Below are 20,458 nucleotides of genomic sequence, written 5' to 3'. Positions count from 1 at the left end.
CGGTTGAAAGGGACGGTTAAATGTCCAGGCTGGTCCTTCAAGCAACGCGCTAACGCAGATTCTATTCTGGGCACACGGAGGTCGCCCAGTCTTTAGCCTCCAGCTGGAGGAACCCGAGCTTTTCCCTCTAGGGAACAGAAGAATGAGAAAAGGCCGTCGTACAAGCCAGCCTCGCAGCCCAACTTCCTGGTGCTTGAGGGCTCGATGGAGGGCCCGATGGAGGGGAGCCAGGGAGGTGCCGGGTGCAGCTGGCGACAGCAGGCCACTGGCAGAGGCCGGGAGCCGTTTTTGCTTTAGCCGGGAAGCTCCAAGGCAGCCTGCAGGGGCCCTGCTCTGCACCCGCCCCGCCGACCGAGCTGTGGCCGTGAGCCGGGCATGCCTTTGCCGACGCGCCTGCGGGTTAATCAGTGTGGAGTAGCGGGGAAGGCTCGGGGACTAAAGTCGCTGGCTTGGGAAGCAGGCTGAAGACGACCTCTGACCTTGGGCCTGCTAGGGAGACCACACGACATGCACCCTTAGGGGTCCCCCAAAAGAAAAATGATGCCTTTTGCTTGTACCCACTGGCCCACTTTCTTGGCTCTCCCCCAGCATGATCAATTACTGAAGCTCATTGGCACCCTTCTCTTGTCTCAAGGGAAGGAAGACAGATTCCAATAAGTCTCCAGGTTGTGCTCCTGACTGGTGATTCAGTGCCCAGGGCTGGTGTGAGGAGACAAGTCAGGAGCAATCATTTGGGGGAAAAGCAAGCCAAGCATTTCGGGGGCTTTTATATACCTGGGTTGGCAAAGATCTCTGGTCCAGGGGCCCAGGGACTGCTCCTAGATTCTCTCACCCCTCCTTCATTGAGATGACTGGCTTTCTAAGTGGGGTCAGAGTTTGAACCAAAGAAGAAGATATTTACCCAGGTTCCGTGCACAGGCTGGTGATGGAGCTGCTACAGGAGCAGCTTAAGGTCGGTCCCAGTTGCCTGCCTGAAGTCCAGCTTCTGAAACATTTGTTTGCATGCCTGCAGGTTTATAATGCACAAAAGACAGCCAGGACCTGGGGGTAGAAGTGACCCAGGCCTCTTAAAGGAAGCGCTTGGGCAGCATTGTGGGTGGACAGAGTTCTCTAGGGAAACTCACACCCATTTCCCTCTGAAGCAAAAAAGTAAATTCTATTATTTCCAACCAACCAGGACTTTTCCTGTGCCAGACATCCTGCCATGAGGAAATTTTAGAGCAAGGATGCCCAGCATGCCGCCCTTCTGTAGGAATGCAAAGTTGGGCTTGCTTTCTTTTCTGATTTGTGCGGGAAGGAGCTTATTACCTTTGGGGACAGATGCTTTTTGGTTAGAAAGACTTGAAAATAAATAAAACCCTCTGGAAAAAGGTGAGTCTAAACCCCTATCCCCACCCCTCAGGCTTGGACGTAGGAAAGAAGGAAGAGGCAAAGGTGAAAATACCTAAGCTAGTTCAAGCCTGGGTTGGGGGTTGAGGGAGAGAGAAAGAGATCTTTGAGCATAGAGAACTGGAAAGTCTTTGAGATAGCAGAGCCCCACTTGGATTTGGCCTGTGGTTCAACAAGTTAAACAACCGCTTTTTCTGTGGGCTGGAGTGTCAAGACAGGCAGACGTCCTCATTGACAGAGAGCTTGCTGTGTTTGTCCAGCCTGAGACCTTTTCAATGACTGTTTGTCTTTCTAGGCCAAATTGAGGGTTGGGGCTGGGTGAATCGCCTCTGTTTGGCTGCTCCACTGCTTTCAGTTTTGCCTGACAGATGCAGAGGTCCCCAGGATGGGTTTAAGGTTTTAAGGTGGCCAAAGGCTGGGTAACTCTACCCACAAAGTGAATCTGATAAGGAATGCAAATATTTTGGGGGTAGGAGTGGGTTATTTCTGAGCTTCCTAACTAAGAAATGCGGACAGCCGGGACAAATTGATAGGAGTGATCTCCTCCCCACCCCCAGTCTGATGAATTTTATATTAACTTTCAAAACCCAACAGTGATGGCTTCCAAATGGGTGAGGGGGTGGAGGCCATGTGAGGGTTAGGGATTCCACACCACCTTGAGCACAGCAGGAGCTACACACCTGCAAAGAAATTCCTCTCCTATCAGTTCTAACACATACAACTCAATCTTTAACCTCCCAGAGGACACCCAGCCCTCCTTCTCACTAAATTAAATTAATTAATAAACTTAAAGAAAATGATGGCGGCTTCTCAGATAAAGAAATTTAAATTCTGAAGTGAGAGATGTTTAAACACTGAATGACTGAAAGGGTGCTTAACTCTACCTATAAGGGAGATGCACAAATGAGTTACAGATAAAAATCTAGGTGGGAAATGATGATTTTTAATATTTTTTATCACCAAGGATATTATTTTGCAGTAAATATGGGTAGTTTCCAGCAGAATTCTCTTCTCTCACTTCCAAATTTGAAAATAGTCAAAGAAACACTGAAAAGCTCTTCAGACCAACACTTTCTTTCACTGATACATTCAGGCCACATGGTCTTGCCATGCAAACATGTAGGAAATAGTTTAACTAATGACTGTCTCTCTTTTCTTCCCAAATAGGCTCAAAGTCAGAAAATGAGATACAAGACTTCTTTGGTGATGAGGAAACGAATACGGCTTTACCGAAACGCCCTGAAAGAGTCAAGTAAGTTAATATCCTCTTCTGAATATTGGTTTGCTGAAGTTATTTTTTAAGTAGGAAGTTATTTTTGTTTTTGTTTTTTGTTTTTTTTTGGTCTTTTGGTTATGTTGGTTGTGACTTTGGGGGTGTTTCTTGAGTTCCAATGAAACTTAGAACAACACCTTGGTGTTTGATGCATTTGCACACAAATCAGCGACACAACGTCCCACCAGCAGCCGGCTAATCCTCCTCAATGTCTACTCATCTGGATGTTCTAGAATTAATATTTGACGACTCTCTCATTGGAACAACCACCCCTGACCTTCTGCAGTTCCACTGTCACATTATTCTATGACATATTCATCTTGAATTCATTTCCGGATGATTTGATTGGAATGAGGTTTGACATGTATTGGCTTCCATGAAAGGAGCATACTTTGATCTTGGTGATGGGGTTTACATGATATGCATCATCTTTACCAGGGACACCAGCCTTCTGCAATGTGGCAGCCACGATGTTCCCACAATGTGGCGTCTGAACAGGGAGTGACTGACAGCCGCTGTCAGGAATACCTTCATTGTGAAGAATTTAATTTAATATTCCATTTAGAATAAGCATATGATTTAGAGTTGGGTGTCTCCCCTTTCAGGCATCCAGTTTCCCTCATTTCAACTACATCACCAGCTGACGGTTGCCTCCAAGGTATTCCCTTGCTGGCAGGAAAAGCAACCTTCTTAACAAAAGTTAAATGGACAACTTAGGAAATGATTCTCTTTTATTATTTTGTGATGATTTGATGGCAAAGTCTCTAGAGACATGTGGTTATTATGTAAATTCCATTGTTTTAATTCCTCAGTGCTGTTCTGGAAGATCCTTTAACCATGTTTCCTAATCATTTGTCAAAAAACGGCTTGCTTGGAAATTAAATTGTATCCAAGCATGTTATCCAAGCATATTTTCTTTCATATGTACTTCCATTAATGATGATGAAAGCTCTTACTTCCACAGAAGAGGGGAAGAATATCTTCCTTTATCTTCAAAATCCTGATAGATTCCCGTCTCCTCTGTCTGAGGTGGACATGGACCTACAGAAGGCTCCCGGGGCTTAAGTTGTTATTTTTCCCTCAGTAAGGCAAGAGACAAACTCTCACTGTAGGAATCTTGAATTCTGTCTATGAATAGCCTAGGAAGGGATTTGCCCCCTTGTTTTGGGTGGTACTCTGGCCAGAAACAGGGAAGAAAGGATTGAACAAGTGACTGCAGACCTAGATGCAGAATATGCAGGCAACAAGGTTTGTTCTTGGCCAGGGTCTGTGCAGTGGCCCTCTGCTTCTGGGATCCTGGCTCTGGGCATAAGCTGCAACAGATAATCATCATTTAGCATTGTTGGAAAGATCAAAATAGAAAAATATCCCAGCTCTTTATCTGAAATCTCCCCCATTTTTTTCTTTCCAGGGAAGAGAAGTTAGACATTCCCCCACTTAAGTCAGTGATGTGAGGAGCTATGGCAGATGGTAGGGCCACCAAATATCACATTTCTGTACAGCAGAACTAGAAAATCACTTTAGTTTGTGATGTTACTTTGTCATAGCTGGGGTAAACAAAGTTGCTTAGGGCATGATTGTGAGGTCTGGAGGGATGTTTGGAGTCTGGTGGTGGAACTAGCTCCAAAACCCCCAGTGCTTCTTGAAACTCTGCTGAAGATCTCTGAGCTGCAGAATGTCTTTTTTCTTTTCCCTGAAGTCAAGCAGAAATGTGGGCTCAATAATGTTATAACTCCCAGCATGGTGAGGAATAGAATGCTTCAGCCAAGCATTTGCTATTGGGGGTAAGTGTAGTGAGCTAACTTTCTGAAAGAAAAATTCTGAGCATCACTGAGGGACACCACTACTCAGCCTGCCCAATGAAACCTGGAATCCTTGCTACCTGGGCACTGGAAGACTCCAAGGAACGGCCCTGAAAACTAAAATATGCCTCCCTGGCATCAGTGCCTCACCTATCATCTGTGATTAGCTGGAAACTGCTTTGGGGGTTATTTCAGAGATACTCCTTGAAGACCCTTATATAATCACCCAAAGTTCCCTGTTAATAAATATTAGTGAGTAAAATGACTTTTTTCCTCCCTATCTCTGTCCCTGGAGAAATGTCTCTCTGGAAGAATGTGTGGTCCCATTGCTGTGTTTAGCCAACCAAGGTGTGAACCACATGGCTCCAAGGCACTTGCAAAGATTAGGCAACCTTAGCGACCTTAGGTCGACTGACCCCTGACTATTCAAGAAGCATCTACCCAGGATGGGTCCAGATGTTTTCAGTGCTTCAAGAGAAGGCTGCATCTGGGAAGAAGCTCCATGGGGCTGGGTTACTATCGGTGAATTTGGCTGAATCAGATGTATCTGCTCTTTCACTGTTGGCACAAAGAGCCATACACATGTTCAAAGTTTTTCAAGGGTAAACTTATCAAGAGAGACTGCATAGTATGGTAACAGTCTACGTGTATATAAAACCTCTACTTCTTATCCTTGGAGTCTATGAAGTCAGTGGTTAGAATTCAGGAGGGGAGGGGTCCCACAAATTTGGATGGGAAAATGCATCTTTATTTTCACCACCTTCTAATGGAATGTCATAGCTTTCTTCTATTATGAATGTGGGCAAACAAGCACAGGATTATTAAAGTTCACTAGCTTCACCAGGTTTGCAAAAGGGTCCACAACCTAAAACATCTTGAATACTTCTGTTCTATACTGTTATTCAAAGCTTTTGATGCAGGTGTGGTCACAGTGTATATATTAAGTGATTTGTTTTTGTACATATTAGAGTTTTAATGGAAGCCAAAGTAGATGGTTAGTTTGACAAACATCCAGAACAGTGGTTGGAGATTGCCTACTTTCGGATGGGAAAGAAAATATTTTAATTGCTGGACTACTGAAGCAGTGCCCCTGCACTTAGACCTGCATGCTACAGGAGGAGCTGACTAATTTCTGTGTTGATGAATGGTTAAGAGAAAATGCTGGGCAAGGGGTCCCAAAGAGGAACACACTGGTTTGGTTTTTGGTTTTGGTTTTTGTTGTTTTCAGAATCTTTCGTGGGTTTGCCTAGACAACTGTATCATCCAAAAGACACCTGCATGGTGGGAAGCCTTGAAACCAGCACTTTGAGGAAGGGAAAACAGGGCAGGAAAAGAGAGGAGGCACCTGTGGGCAGAGGGGATAAATCCCAGAAAGCAAGAGTGTGGGAGAGGGTGAAAGCTGGGAAAGGAGACACATTCTCCAAGTCTAGTCTCAATACTGCTGTGGAAGCTCTTGGTTTCCAGAGCAGAAGGGGTTTGGTTGTCAAATGCTCTCCTTCAACTTTTTTTTTTTTTTTTTATGCTAACGCAGCATCTATTGGCAGCTTGCTTAAGCTCTTCCGGCCAGAGGAGCAGAATGACCTGGACTTGTCAAAGCTCAGGGAGATTTTTGTGGAAGTTAATCCCTCACTAAATTGCAGCCCTGAGCCAGGAACAATGCATTAAATGAGGAAAGTCTTAAAGAAGCTGCCAACCATTATAAATAAGTTAATTATTTTTAAAAATTTAAAAGAAACCCTTATTTACTGACCAGGAAATGTTTAAGAATAGTCCTTGGTGCTGGGGATGGCTGGGGCTGCTCAATCAACTCCATCAGATTTCCTTGTAATCTCTCCAAACTTCTCACCTCTGCTGGGGGATCAGGGTATTTTACTCAGTCCTTAAAACTTCTCTTAAAAACCCAAGTCTTTCACTGCTTTGAGGGCGCTTTCTATGGCCGCCGGGGAGACCCGAGAGAACTTAGGCTGGCATTTTCGGCTACAGAGTGCAACGTAGGCTTGAGGGCCAGCAGCCCTTTAAATCGCCGGGCGGTGCAGCCGGCCCTAGCCGGTCGGCACAAACAAAGGGCACTCCCCCCTGTTTATGCCACACTCCGCTGGGCCAGAACTGAAGGTTTCTTCCCCCGGCCGACCCCCACCCCAAGACGGCGGAACCCGCAGCCAGGGAGGGCGTCCAGCGAGAGGAGGCCGTGGCCCGCGGTCGTTCTCACAGCCTGGGCGGGGAAACGTGGCCTCGGCTCTAGCAAGCGAGTAGAGAGACAGACTCCGGCCGCAGGCAACAAGTGGCCGAAGGGTGTTCAAAGTGGAAGTGATTCTTAAGTCCCCTTTCCCAAAGGCTCCGTCTGGCGGCAAGGTGCAGAGCTCAGGACCGCAAACTGACAATGCGATAGAGACCTGGGGGTGAGGACCCACTCCTCCTCGCTGCGCTCCCCTCGCCTTTATTTCTTGGGCTTATGGGCACGCGGGTCAGTGAGATTTGCAGCGGAGAGGAGGAATCCTCTCGGGAGGGCGGTGTGCGTTCGAAACCAGCCTCTCCCAGGTCATCACCGTCTCCGGCCCACTCCTGGGCCTCGGTTCAGGGCCAGATTCTTGGGTCCGTCCGTCTCTGAGCGCTCCAGGCACCCGGGAGGACGAGCCGGCAAGGCTAAGTGGGAAGAATGGAGTGGGGAGAAGAGGGGGCGAGGGGAGAAGAAAGGATCCAAGTAAGAATCTTAGGCGAAGTGTGGTCAGGGGTTTCGTGGAACCGAGAGCGAGAGCTAGAGAAAGCAAGAGCGAGAGAGCTGAGCGACACGAGAAAATTCGGAGAAAGCGAGAACACAAAATTAGGCGCAAGGGCTGTTAGCCTAGGAGCTCCCTGGCTCCCGGCCTCCTAGTCTGCAGCCGCCTTTCCTCCCTGGATCCCGGCCCTCGCCTCCTCCCGACTCCAGGGACAAACTGCCGAAGCAGGCCGCTGTCCCCGCGCGCCAGGTGCTGCCCATCGGCCACCGCAGGGCTGGGGTCTGCCCGGAGGACGTTACGTGCAGCGCAACGCCCCCTCCCCAAAGGGGAGGCATAACCCAGCCCCGCTCACTTCCAAGAGCAGCGAGGCAGAGCAGATCTGCCCAGCTTTCGGGAAAGAAGGGGGAGGGGGCTCCCGCGTAGAGAAAAGAATCCGTGCCCGGGTCAGAGCGCATGAGCAGTAGAAGCGCGAGCTGGGGGGTGGGGAGGGGAGCGGGAGCAGTTGTGACTCGTGTGTGTGTGTGTGTGTGTGTGTGTGTGTGTGTGTGTGTGTGTGTGTGTATCCCCGTGCTGAGGGACCTGTCATCGCTGACGTCGGACCGGGACGCGGGCCAATGGGCGACCTAGGCGATTGTTCCTCTCGGCGGGCCCGGGCCACGGCCCCGAATCTCTATTCACTTCCTCACGCGCCCCGCTGCTGCCTCTGTAGTGTACGGGATTTCAAGTAGGCATTAAAGACTGATAGAGAGGGAGAGAAAAAAAGTCACAACCCAAAACTTGGGGGGGGGGGAGGGGGAACTTCGCAGAAGTTGTCTGTGGTTGTTCTTTCCCCTCCCCGCTGTCAGGTGACGGTGGCGTGAGCGCCCCGACCTAAGGAGCTCCCGGGAGCCCCGGCCGGGATGCAGCAGGCCTCCCTCTCCCAGTCGAGCTGGGCGCTGAAATTCGTATATATGGCCGGGGCGCTTGGGCACCACCACCACCACCTACAACATCGCCACTTCCCCCACCTCCACTCCCCTGCAGGGCGCCGAGGCCCCGAGCACCCCGAGGAGTTGGCTGCCAAAGCGCGCTCAGTGCGCCGGTCGGACCCCTTTGGAGCAGAGCCCAGGGGCCCCCAGCAGCCCGCAAATTCAGCATTTCTCACCCCACTGCCCCTTCCACCTATCCCGCCGCCACCATCACTCTCCTGCTCACGAAGCGACAGGGGGCTCTACCGAACAGCCGCCCAGCCGGACAGCGGTGGAGGCGCTTGACCTCGCGTTGTCCACCCGGGTCGCTGCCGCCGCAGTCTAGCTCTGGGTCCCGGCGTTGACCGCAGAGGCCGTGGTGTAGCTGGGCTGGGCCTGCCCCCTGGGGCCGGGTAGAACGCTCAGCCCACGCCGCCCGTTCTCACTCGCGCTATTTGTCTCAACAACAGGTAGCAGCTCCGGACACCATGGCCCCCAGCTCGCTGCCGCCTCCAGCCCCTCGGCGTTCCCGGGCCTTCACGAGCAGCCTCCCCAGGCCTCCCCTAGCGGCACTTTGAATGGACTCCTGCGTCTGGGGCTCCCCGGAGACATGTACGCGCGGCCCGAACCCTTCCCGCCGGGACCTGTGGCCCGCAGCGACGCTCTGGCAGCTGCCGCAGCCCTGCACAGCTACGGGGGCATGAACCTGACCATGAACCTCGCCGCACCCCATGGTCCCGGCGCCTTTTTCCGCTACATGCGCCAGCCCATCAAACAGGAGCTCATCTGCAAGTGGCTGGCGGCCGACGGCTCCGCACCCCCGCGCCTCTGCTCCAAAACTTTCAGCACCATGCACGAGCTGGTCACGCACGTCACCGTGGAGCACGTCGGAGGCCCTGAGCAGGCCAACCACATCTGCTTCTGGGAGGAGTGTCCGCGACAGGGCAAGCCCTTTAAAGCCAAATACAAACTTGTAAATCACATCCGCGTGCACACGGGCGAGAAGCCCTTCCCCTGTCCTTTCCCGGGGTGTGGGAAAGTCTTTGCTAGATCAGAAAATCTCAAAATACACAAAAGAACTCACACAGGTCAGTATTCGGCACTGTCTGTCTTGTGCGGACCCTCTGGGGAAGCAGGGGGCCTCTTCTGGCCCTCGGAGCTGAATCTCCTCAAGTTCCACCTGGGAGAGAGGGGGGATATTTTGGTGTTTCCATGAGCCAAGTTCATAAAATATTAATTATGCCTTTCTATTAGAATCACAGCACTTTCCTGAGGCTGTGTGTGGGAAGGATAGTGTGAGATTTCTGTTCTGGAGTGGGGTGGGGGTGCTTGGGTTTCTGTGTGTGCAAATGTGCGGTCCCTGCTTAACGAGTTTGATTTTAAGGTATTTTAAGGGGCACTGTTCCCCAAAGTTGTAAAGACCTAGGAACAACTTAATTTTTCCCCAGTCCCTTTGGAATTGTGTGGGGAGCACTCTTTCAATGGTCAGCCTGACAACCTGACTGCCACCTGAACTGAGAGCTCACCAAGCCATTGGTGCCTTCTTTAGGATTTGAGGGTCTCATGGGCTAACTTTGCCCCTGTTTTGGAGCCTTGGTTACCCACACTTGGGACGTTTCACAAACCCTTGCTTTTGCTTTAGCAAAGACCCAAGGAGACCCATCCGCCTTAAATGTCATTTACTGAGCTGTTAAGTGAAATGGGGACATGTGTCAACCACATCTGTTAGTTCTAGTTAACAGAAAGAAAAGAAGCCCACTCAAGAGCCTGCAAAGTTGAACTCCTCTGGCCAGAAGCATCTCTAATTAATGCAATTGCAAGGAGAAAGTTTTCACACTTCCCAGAACAGCCTGTGAAGTTACATTAATTAGTTTAGCAGCCCGATGTCTGAACTCTCCTCAGCTAGGGTTTTCTTGCCCTGGATTCCTCAAAGTTTAAGAAGTCAACATCTCCCCTCCTCCATTTTGGGGGTGGGAGAAGGGGACAGATATAGGAGACACGATGAAATAAGTTCCAGCTTGGTGCCCCACTTCTACTCCCTGGCACTGTGCCTTACTCACCTCTATTCTTGGTGGAAACTTCAGCAATTATGAGTCAAAGAACTCCCCCAGGCTCCTACTACCCAGGAAAGAAGCTTGCTAAATCCCACCTTCTCCCCTCAAACCCTGCAATCTTGGGGAAGTTCCCTGGCCAGGACATTGGCACACTCGGAGGCCAGATCAAAGTCTACTTTAAGTCTCCTACTTTATTTCAGGAAATGTACGGTTTTTCGGAGCTGTTTCCAGGATCACCCCCCCCCCAACCTCTTGCAAGAATTTGTCCCCTAACCCCTCCCGCCCTCCGATTTTTATCCAGGGGAAGGAGAGATGTGAGACCCAGATCGCCGCCCTCAGACTCGCTATTCATTGAGCTGGCGGCCCGCACCACGAAGGTAGACACGGAGTCCTGAGCCAGAGTAGGAACTCATTTTTAATGACAGGGGGGTTTTAAACAAACAAACTTTTACTGCTCTTTGCCGGCCTACTGTTTGAAGTCCGTGAAGCAGAAAATGGTTAAATTCTCAGTGCAATCGACCTACAGCAGAGAAGCAAGTTCAGTGCGTCGGAGCTGGCTCAGGTTCGCTTCTATCCAGAACAGAATTCTAAGTGCATCCTTTCCCTTTCCACTGGCAGTCCTGATTCATTATCACTGGAGTTTAAACAAAAAATCTACAGAGCCTCTCCTGCTCCGGCATTTCCCTCAAACCCTCCTCCTAAGTAATGAAAAGAGGGGGGGGAACCCAACAAAATGTTTCTCAAATGGCAATAGACCTCACTACAAATTATTCATGAAGACAGTTCTCGATTCAACAGGAAAATAATTGCCTTTTCAAATATTAATGGGGTTTCATTTCGAGTCGCGGAAGCGGCGAATAGGAGATCTTTCTCAGGAGTTGCGATTTTCCGGGATCTGAATCCCGGGCCTGGCTTCGCAGGCAGCTGCTCCGAGTCCACTCCGAAAGCTTTCGCTTTGCCGCGGTCAAAACGATCTCGAAACAATGGTGCCGCCGCGAGGGAGACGCGGGCCCACCGCCCGCCGCCCTTCCTAGGACCCCCTGGGTTGTGGGCTCGCCCCACTCTCTCAGGCAGTCGGTAGAGGGAGGTAGGGCTGGGATCCGAGGCAGAGGAGAAGACCACGCCGGGGCGGAGATGCTCGGACAGCCCGGCCCAGCCACAAGTGCGAGAAAATGGCGTGAGCCGAACTACCCCTCCGCTGCCTAACTTTGTCGGGCGGGCCTGGCGCCAGGCAGGGGAGGAGGCCTCTCCCGGCTGCTGAGCCTCTGGGAGGAGACTCCCGGCCTTTCAGGACTCAGCCTCAGGCCCAGGCTGCTCGGGGCGGACTGCGGGGCCCCGGCCCAACCCTGCTTCTCCACATCCATCCACCCACCCACCCACCCAGGGCGCAGCGCCCAGATCTGGTGGGAGGGAGAGGGCGGGAGACTGCTTAGGGTGGGGTGGGGTGGGTAGCGGTGTGCAGAGTTAGACGAGGAGTCCGGGGCTCCTCCTGCTGCTGGGGAGAGGCCGTGAAGGCGCGGGGGCGCGGCTTCACCTGGCTTCCCAGGGGCCTTGGAACTTCCAGGCGGCCCACATCACCTAAAGTGTCCTGCTTTTTTCGCCTCAGTACCTCGTCTGGGACGAAATCATTGTTTCTGTTTTATGTGAATGTCCAACAAGGCCCCGTAGAAGATGGGATAAGTGTGTGTGCATGGGGGTGGGGGGTGGGGGGAATACTTGGGAGTGGCAATCAACCCTAAATTCTATTTCTCCTCTGTTGTCTTAGCAAATCTTGCTTTCTTTTGCAGGCCCTGAATTACATGGTTCTTTTAAGTGATTTTAGAAAGAAAGGACAGACGGTAGGGAGGAAGAAAAGTTTTAGTTTTGCAGATGCTAACAGGGACCAGGGAGGGTAAAAAGGAGGGGCACATAGGGACATTAGTTTATTCTGCATCTTTCTCCTATTTTGTTTTTTAAATAAAATTGTACCGGTGTGCCGAGAAATGGCAGATGCCAGCACTGTCCAGTGTTACACTGTGCTAACAACACTGCTGCAGCGGGAGGACGCAGCAGCCGCCCAGTGCAGCACCCCTGGGCTTCTAACCCGCTGCCGCGCGGAGGCGAAGGTTGTGCGCAAAACCTCTGGCTCAGCCTAAGCCTCTACAGGGCTCGGGAGCAGAGGCTTTGTTTATTCAAACCCGCCCTACAGCACCCATCTTTCCTGGAAGCAGTGGGAGAAGCGACCACAAAGGCAACTGTCCTCCAGCCGTGCATCTCTTCCTCCTTAGCCAGACGCTTGGTAGCCTCTCCCTCAACCCAAGGCGCCCGGCAGCATCCATTTGTTTACAGCGCCGGGACATTTCTTTCTCTCCTTCCCGCAGCATCTGCAGCTCCAGAGGAACCTGGGCTTCCGGGTTCTTGAGGTCCTTTCCTCCCCCACACGCTCGCGAATCCAGCCGGCGGTGAGCTCCCGGATTGGGGCTCGGTCCTCGGCCGATATTTCCACCCTGCCGCGCTCTCGCGCCTTCCCGCGGCTCTATAGGGCATCGCACCACGGATCCGAGTACCTCCTGGGTCTATCCCGGCTGCCCGCTTGCCCTCCGGTCCGCGGAGCCAAGCCTGACCTGACTACAACAGCTGCGCTCATCCTGAAGCCACCGCGACCAAGGGTGCGATCGGGGAAGAGGCCTCGGTTCCCACTTGGCCCGGGCAGAACCTGCTGTGCTGGTTTCTCGGCTCAGGCTGGGCCGGCCGGAGCGTGGGCCGTGGGTGGTCTGGAGAGGCCGCTCGACCTCTCACAGTCAGCTCGGACTGGGAGAGCAGGCTGCCCGCGGCAGAGTCTCCGGGAGGCCGCTGGAGCAGCGTAATAAAACATTATTGCCGGCGCGCGTATCTGGAGGGATCCCGAACGGTTTAGGCAAGATTTGAAGAATGCTGCTAAATGTTTGCCCTCAGGGGGTGGAGGGGAAGAGGGAGGGGGCTCCATTTCCCGTAAAAATCGCGTCTGAAGTGAATCATTGCTCAGAATACCTTTCCCTGCAGCACGAATCCACGTTATGCACATGCCGTGTGCATCGGCTGCTCATCCTTAAACTGTTCCATTGCCTTGGCGTTTGCACAAAACCTACTTTAGGAAACAATTGGGACAGGATGGGATGTGTGCGGGGTAGACCGCTGGGCGGGGAGGTGGAAAGCAGAGACGTTTGGCTGGAACAGCAAACTTTAAATTGAGCAGATGCGAGCTCCTCAGTCAACTCTATTCTCCGGGCAAAGGTGCTTCTGGCTCCGGGTAGAGAAAATTTGGAGGAAAGCAACCGGAGTGGATCAGAATTTTCCAGGAAGGAAACTCAACTAAGATGGAGTCTTTGTCGCTCCTCCTCCGTCCCCTCCCCCCAGGCCCAGGCAGGAGATGGGGAGGAGTGGAGGCGTGCAGGAGGGAGCGCAGGGGGCGCGCTCTGAGCGAGGGAAGGGGGTGACGGGCCTGCGGCGCCGGGGAAAGAGGTTTCTGATTGTGTCTGTGTGTGTCTCTCTCTTCCCCGAAATGGCAGAGAAATTGGGGGAAGGTAGTGAGGCCGAGCCGGGGCCACAGACCACGCGCACTAATGTCTCTGCGTTGCCTCCACCAGGGGAGAAGCCCTTCAGGTGCGAGTTCGAGGGCTGCGAGCGGCGCTTCGCCAACAGCAGCGACCGCAAGAAGCACTCGCACGTGCACACAAGTGACAAGCCCTACACGTGCAAAGTGCGCGGCTGCGACAAGTGCTATACGCACCCCAGCTCACTGCGTAAGCACATGAAGGTGCACGGGCGCTCGCCGCCGCCGCCCAGCTCTGGCTACGACTCGGCCACGCCGTCAGCCCTCGTGTCGCCCTCGTCGGACTTCGGCCGCGAGCCCCCGGGGGCCTCCTCGGCGGCGGTGGCGGCGCGTGGCGCCGACCTGAGCGAATGGTACGTGTGTCAGGGCGCGGGTCCCGTCACCGCTGCCCCCGCAGCGCCCCCGAGCCCCGCGCCACCACCTGGCCCCGCCGCCGCCGCCGCTGCCTTCGGTGCCAGGGTTGCTGCTGTGATTGCTGCTTCCGCGTACACTCACTGCCAGGTCTAGGCGGGGTTATTGAGGCTTGAAGAGAAGTGAGGGAGGAAGCGGGGAAGGCAGGAAGGGAGGAGAGTCACCTCTAATAGTTGTTAGAGCTCACTGAATATGCTGATATAATGTCCATTGTCTTAAAATATCAATATGGTACCCATATGTATTCTAAAATCACATCCAGCACCCCCACCCACCCACACAGACGCCCTTATGACTGGGTAGCGTGAAACCAGGGTTAGAGTAAAGAAAATAGAGAGAGACAGGCAGAAGGTAAACAAGAAAATATATTAGGACAGTTTCTGTGCAGTCTTGGCAACTGCAGGCAGCAAAAGTAAGACCACAGAGTACTTGTGTGGTTCACAGAATGGGAATCATTTTCTTCCAGGCCTGGGTCGACCCAATTGCCACCACTACTCCCTTCCCAGCTCCCAGTCTGAGACTCCTCAGAAGTTCCTATGGCATGAAGGTGGCCCAGGGAATTCAAGAACCATTATCTTCCCTCCAATTTCCTTCCTCTTTTGCCTCCCTACACTCCTCCTCCCCCAGCTATTCAAGTCCCAGATCCAAAATTTCCAATCACTTCTATAAAGGAGATGATAGGGAAGGGGGGGGAGAGGTTCAGCATTTTCCCTAGGGATTATATGCCCCTCCCCCATAGACTGGCCCAAGATGTCTGTCTGCCTGCCTGTCTGCTCTGTATGCATTATATACTGGGGGTAGATCAGGAGTCCAAACAACGGGAAATCCAGACAAAAGTGGCTTTAGGATTCAGTGCTCTGAGGCCTCCTCGGACCAATCACCCTGTCCTTACACCCCACCCTTGTTGAGAAGCCGCCTGTGGAATCTTTTGGGTGTTTGGCCATTGGGGGTGCAGAGTGGGCCAATGACGTCACTGAGGCCAGGCCTCCACAGCAAAGGAATCCAGCCTAGGCTACAGTGTCTGGATGAATCGAGTCAATTCTGTGATGCTCTTTGTCAAAAATCACATGATGTTGGTCTTATTTTTAAAAAGGGGGGGGACAAGAGATGAACTGCAGTAATAAATGTTTTAAAGGCAAACACCCAATGGGTCTAGATTGAATGTGTATTTGATATGCTAGGTACCAAATACCCTGAAGAAGAACCAGATGTTGGGGGCAGGGAAGAGGAAAAGTCTATGCAATTGTTGCCAAGGGGGAAAAAAATCGAGGCCTGGTTCCCAGTCTGTCACCCTCTGAAAGAAGGATGGTGCTTCTCCAAAATTCTTGCTAAGATTGGGGGGGGGGGGGCGGCGGCGTCATGAGTAAAAAGAAGGGGAAAAAGTTTTGGTTAGACCCATGCCAGTCCCCTAAGAATTTGGAGATAAGCAGAGGTGTGGTACGCCTACCTAGGGTAGCCCCCAAAGAGCTCAATTTAAAAAGCTGAGTCCAGCAAACAAGCCCTGATTGTGCCACACTGCTGGATTTTCTTCTGTTCTTTCCTCTTCAGACAGCATTAGAAGATTCTCACTCCTGCCCCGTGGCCGCACACTTCCATCAGATACATAACGCCCTAACTGGAGAGGGACTGTTTGCATTACTCCTAATAAAAACCAGAATCTTCCAAATACATCCTTAGTGAATCCGTCCTTGTGGAAGGAGATCTGCAATTCCCTTCCTGCCCTGCCCCCACGACAATAGGGCCCGGAGGCCTCCTAACCCTGGGCCGGCGGCCGGCAGCAAACAACTCGTTCCCATCGAGAAACACCCGCCCCAGCGCCAAGGTGCAGAGGGCATCTGGGGACCTTCTTCTGAAGATGTTAAAAAAAATTCCCCCTCTCCAAAGAGGGCTCCTTTTTTCTCTTCTATTTCTAGGCCTCATTTTGCCTTCCACCCCCATCCAAAATAATGAAATAAAATAAAAATGCGTAGTCGGTCACTAATCGCCTTTAATTTTTCATTTGCTTGTTACAGATGTCCACCGCGTTGCTCGCAAGGTAATCTCGCCCGGCGCAGCTGAGCGCCCGCATCTCGCGCCTGCAACATCAAAGGGCCCGCGCACAAAGCAATGTTTCTTCGCCACGGTGCATCTTCATGGTAAGTTAGGATTTCTATGGCAATGGGCAAGTCGCACTGAAATCCTGAAAGGCCGAGCCTGGAGCCCGTCCAGGCTTTTCATTAAGGACATAATATTTACGTCTAACAGGCCTTTTTTCTTGTGTATACAAGTATATATTTTTGTTTGACGCGGACTAAATCATTTTCATTTAATTTCCGGTAAACAAAACCCACGCGAATGGGCACTTGTTCCCGATCATAATAAAAATGGATAATAATGTGAGGGAAGAAAAGGGCCGCTTGAATCGCCGCTCAGCCCCCTTTGTTTCTGCTTTCTGCGGTGATCAGAGGGCGCATTTGGGTTTGATGGCGAGTTTCTAAAGGCGAGGAAATGGTTTGTAAGAGGGGAAAGAAAAGGAGAAAGGTCTAATCAAGCTCGGGTTGTTCAAAGAGTCGGGTTTTGGGGTTGAAAGTGTGAGTTTGACGGTGCATCAGCATGCCACGTTAGGCTCGCCATGGAAATGCGCGCGGGGAGCGGCCGCTTCAAAGGCGGCACACTTCACTGCAGACACTCTATTAAGATACATTTGCGCTGACCTTTGCTTTCACGCCATTTAATACTGTCACTATGCTCTACAGTATATACTTCCTCCTTAGGACCTGCCTCGCCAGCGTTTAGGGGTTCACCTTGCTCACTGTTGGGGGGAGAGGCGCTTTGGCACCAGGGACGCTTTCAGGAAAGGGAGGAGCCGGACTCCGTGCATCTTGACTGCGGCCCAAAGAGGCTCCAGGGTCAGAAGTAAATAACTTTAGGGCAAGCTCAGAAGTTTAACAAATGAGCATCCCCAGCTCGGTTTTGTGCCAAGTGCCTCTCTGCATCTTGAGCATGTTGGAGGCCTGAATTTGAATGGGATTTGGGGGAAGGAAAGGAGCCACCCCGGATGAGTTTGGTGAGCTCAGACTGTGCCTTCGTGGCCCCCAGCACAGCCCATCTTGCGCCTCTATCCCAGAAGTTTCTCACAGACCTCCAAACTTGTTTCTCCCCAGGATGGGGTGTATGGTACCCCTCAGGCCTGGGCTGGCCCTGGGCACAGACTCAAGAGCCCAAGGCCAAGGGGATAGGGAAGATGGCAGGAAAGTTAGAAGTCCATGTTCCCTTAATTGTCTTGTTGTTTATTTTATCCAAGTACCCCAGTGAATAGGGGAAAAATAAACACGGTGGAAAAAAATCAAACAGTGGAGTCTTCTTTAGTGCCAGTCCTTGTGGTTGAATAAAAAGGATGGTCCGCTTTCCATTGAGCTGAGAAATCTTTGAAGTGGGAGTTATTATCTGAGACATTCCTGCTTGTCGTCCTAACAACGCTGATGAAACGTAAAAGGTTCTTTGTCAGCGATTTGTTCTCCTCTCTGTCAAACTCCCTCTGCCCCGTTAGTTTCAAACCGTTTCTAAAGAGATAAAATCTAACTTTTTTTTAAAATACATGCACACTACACTAACTGATAACTTATGGCTAAGTCCTGCTAAGGGAGAAACAAAAGTAATGCAGAGACATTGGGTCCAGAGCCTGTGGAGGTGTGCAGATGTTGAGGGGCTTTTTACCCAGGCTCTGGGACATAAGGGAAAGAATGCAGAGACAGTGCAGGCAGAGGGTGTATACCCTAAGGCCACACTGTGTGTCTGCTTCTCTGTTCACTGGCCTGCACTCAATCAGTCCAAGTCAGGTCACCTGGGGACCCCTCAAGCTCCCAATATTCTTGCTCCGGATCTTTGGAACCAAGACTGCAGCCAAACAATTGTTAATATTTCCTGCTCCTTCAAAGACAATCTCTGCTAAAAATAGACCCATTGTGTGTTTCTGCCCACTAGCAGTGATCAGCAAGCCCTTTCTGCCATTAATAGAAAGGACAGTGGTTTGAGGAAGAGAGACATTTTTATAATTTCCTGTTTTCTTCAGAATTTTGGCAATTGGAGTTCAGAAGGTCCATGACCCCAAAGTGCATGCAAACACCCTCCCCCCAACCACATGTGCAGTTCTTCATTTCATATTGTGCCCAAGAAAGAAACTTTCACCCTGTCCTGGTTTCCCCAAACCTTCCGATGTGGTTTTAAAGGTGGTTTACATACACAAGGATGTTTCAGCCTCCCCACCCCTTGTGTGCTGACTAAATGATTTGTAAAGAAGTTTCCCCAAGCTGTAACCCATGCTGTTATTATAGTTGCTACAAAATGTTGTCTCTTATATTGATTTTTATTTGTTTACTGGAGGTCCCCATATGTTTGTTTATATTGCTAATTTATGGGAAAATGTAATGATTGCAATGAATGTGAATTATACAGACAGGCAAATGTTTTGTAATCATAATTCACACACGCAAGAAAGCCTGACTGAAATCGTAGACTATTTGGTACCCTCTCTGCCCACACTGTTTGTGATTTATCATCTGTCCCCTTAGCATCCTTAAATTATGAACTAACTCGAAAGAAAAAAAAAGTTGTTAAGTATTTGACTGAAAGTGATTGTTGAATGAAAACATAGTTGAAAGCTGTGGTTTAATCTTGCTGTAAATATGTAAAAATGAATTAAAATCTGTGATTCCTTTTCCCTCCGAAGACTTTTGTGTACATGGAGCTCTGTTTTGCTATTTTCTTTGGAAATAAACAATGTGATGTTCCCCTTCCCCTTCTGAATCCGAGTGTCCTGTTATTGCTTCAGCATCTTGGGAGAGATGCGTGGCCCTCCCGCAGCATCCTGTCCTCTTCCCTGACTTCCCTCATGGCTTCACAGAAACAACTCTAAGCATAGTTGTTCGGGGCAGCGAAAACACAGGGACCCACCAAAGCAGCCTTCGTAGAGAAGACTCCCCTCGCCCCAATTTCACCCTAGTGACACTGACACTCATTAACCGATTTCCATGGCGGAAGGGAAAAAGGTAAAACCATGCTCTCAGTGTCTTCCGGAAAGCCTGTCTTCCGGAAAAGTCTGCCTTCCGCGGCACCGCGGACTCTCTCACAAACCACCTCTGACTTCCCAGAGAAATGCCTGGTAGCTGGCGGGAATAAAGAAAAAGAGAGAGCGGGCTAGCTCTAAGCCTTCCCTAAGCACTGATGGAATACCTCGGGCACAGTTGCCCGCAGGAGTCTTCCCAGCTGGACCTCTGGGAGTAGTGGATGCTCAGGCCTCTCGACTTCCTTAGAGAACTGCGAAGAGCCAAGCCCTAAGACTGTGTGGCTACAGCCCACAGGACTCTTCTCTGAGCCCCGATTGGGAGACTGAGATCTTCGGTGAGTTTTAGCATTTCATGCAGAAGCTCTCTTATCCGGCCCGGCCACTGGAGAAATTATTTCACATGGATCAGAACCACCTGAACCACCAGAGCCTTCCTCCTCCCTCCCCTGAGGTCACTGAGCCTCCGGGCACTCGCTTGCCCTACTCCCTCGCTCCTACTGCGCAGGCGCCGCATCCGCCTTGGCCCCTTCCTGAAGAGCGAGAAGGTTGGGTCCCGAGGGCCTGGCTGGGGCTTGGGATGCGCTGAGTGGGATGACGACGGCTACTGGGGTCTGGATGCTAGGTTCCCTTGGAGAATACCTTGGAGAACCAGCTCTTGGGGCACAGGCGGCAGGCCTGCAGAGAAGGTAGCGGGAGGAACCCCGGCGCGCAAATGTGCCAGGGCTACGCGCGGGTGTGAAAAGAGCGGCCCTGAGGGGACGACCACTGGAACCGCCGCGACACATCCAAGTAGGTGGGCGCCGCGAGGGAGGAGGTCCCTGGCCGTTAGTCCTGGGATGAGCGCCCCCTCCCGTCCCTGTCGCGGAAGGGTCCCCTCCGGCTCCGGAACCAGTTAGAGCCTCTCCTGATGTTTGGGTCTCCCAGCCCGGCCTCTGTGGGAGAGCACACTCAGTAAAGCCCTTTCACCGACGGCAATCCTTGTGCTGGTAGCAAGTGGGGATGAGCAGGGCCCCGGGTATCCCGGGCCAGGGCTCTTCCAGGCTCGTCGCTTGCTCCCATGCTTCCGCACGGCCGCCGGAGGAGACGTCGGCCCCTCCAGCTGTGCCTCCCCATCCTGTCCCGGACCGCGCTGTGCCGCGGGGGCACCAGGGAGTCGCAGCCCAGCCATCCCCGGGAGCCGAGAGCAAAGCGTGATGGCCGCTGCCCTTGGGACCCGACGCGGGTCTCAAAGGAAAGGCCTGCGTTTGAAC

General features: G+C 51.7%; 1 protein-coding gene across 1 annotated transcript; it reads left to right on the top strand.

Moving 5' to 3' along the window:
• The first annotated feature begins 1,235 nt into the window (after positions 1–1,235).
• Positions 1,236–20,104, top strand: LOC130854963 (zinc finger protein GLIS2-like). Its single transcript, XM_057737794.1, is given in 9 exon segments — positions 1,236–1,349; positions 1,351–1,371; positions 2,557–2,641; positions 8,599–9,216; positions 13,788–14,238; positions 15,904–15,986; positions 16,177–16,299; positions 18,975–19,191; positions 19,714–20,104. Coding segments are annotated over 9 exon segments (2,103 nt in total).
• The last annotated feature ends 354 nt before the right edge of the window (positions 20,105–20,458 follow it).

This window comes from Hippopotamus amphibius, chromosome 6 (assembly GCF_030028045.1).
Source record: "Hippopotamus amphibius kiboko isolate mHipAmp2 chromosome 6, mHipAmp2.hap2, whole genome shotgun sequence".
Lineage (NCBI taxonomy): Eukaryota > Metazoa > Chordata > Mammalia > Artiodactyla > Hippopotamidae > Hippopotamus > Hippopotamus amphibius.
The sequence above is the reverse complement of the archived record's forward strand: the minus strand, read 5'-3'. Positions and strand labels throughout refer to the sequence as shown.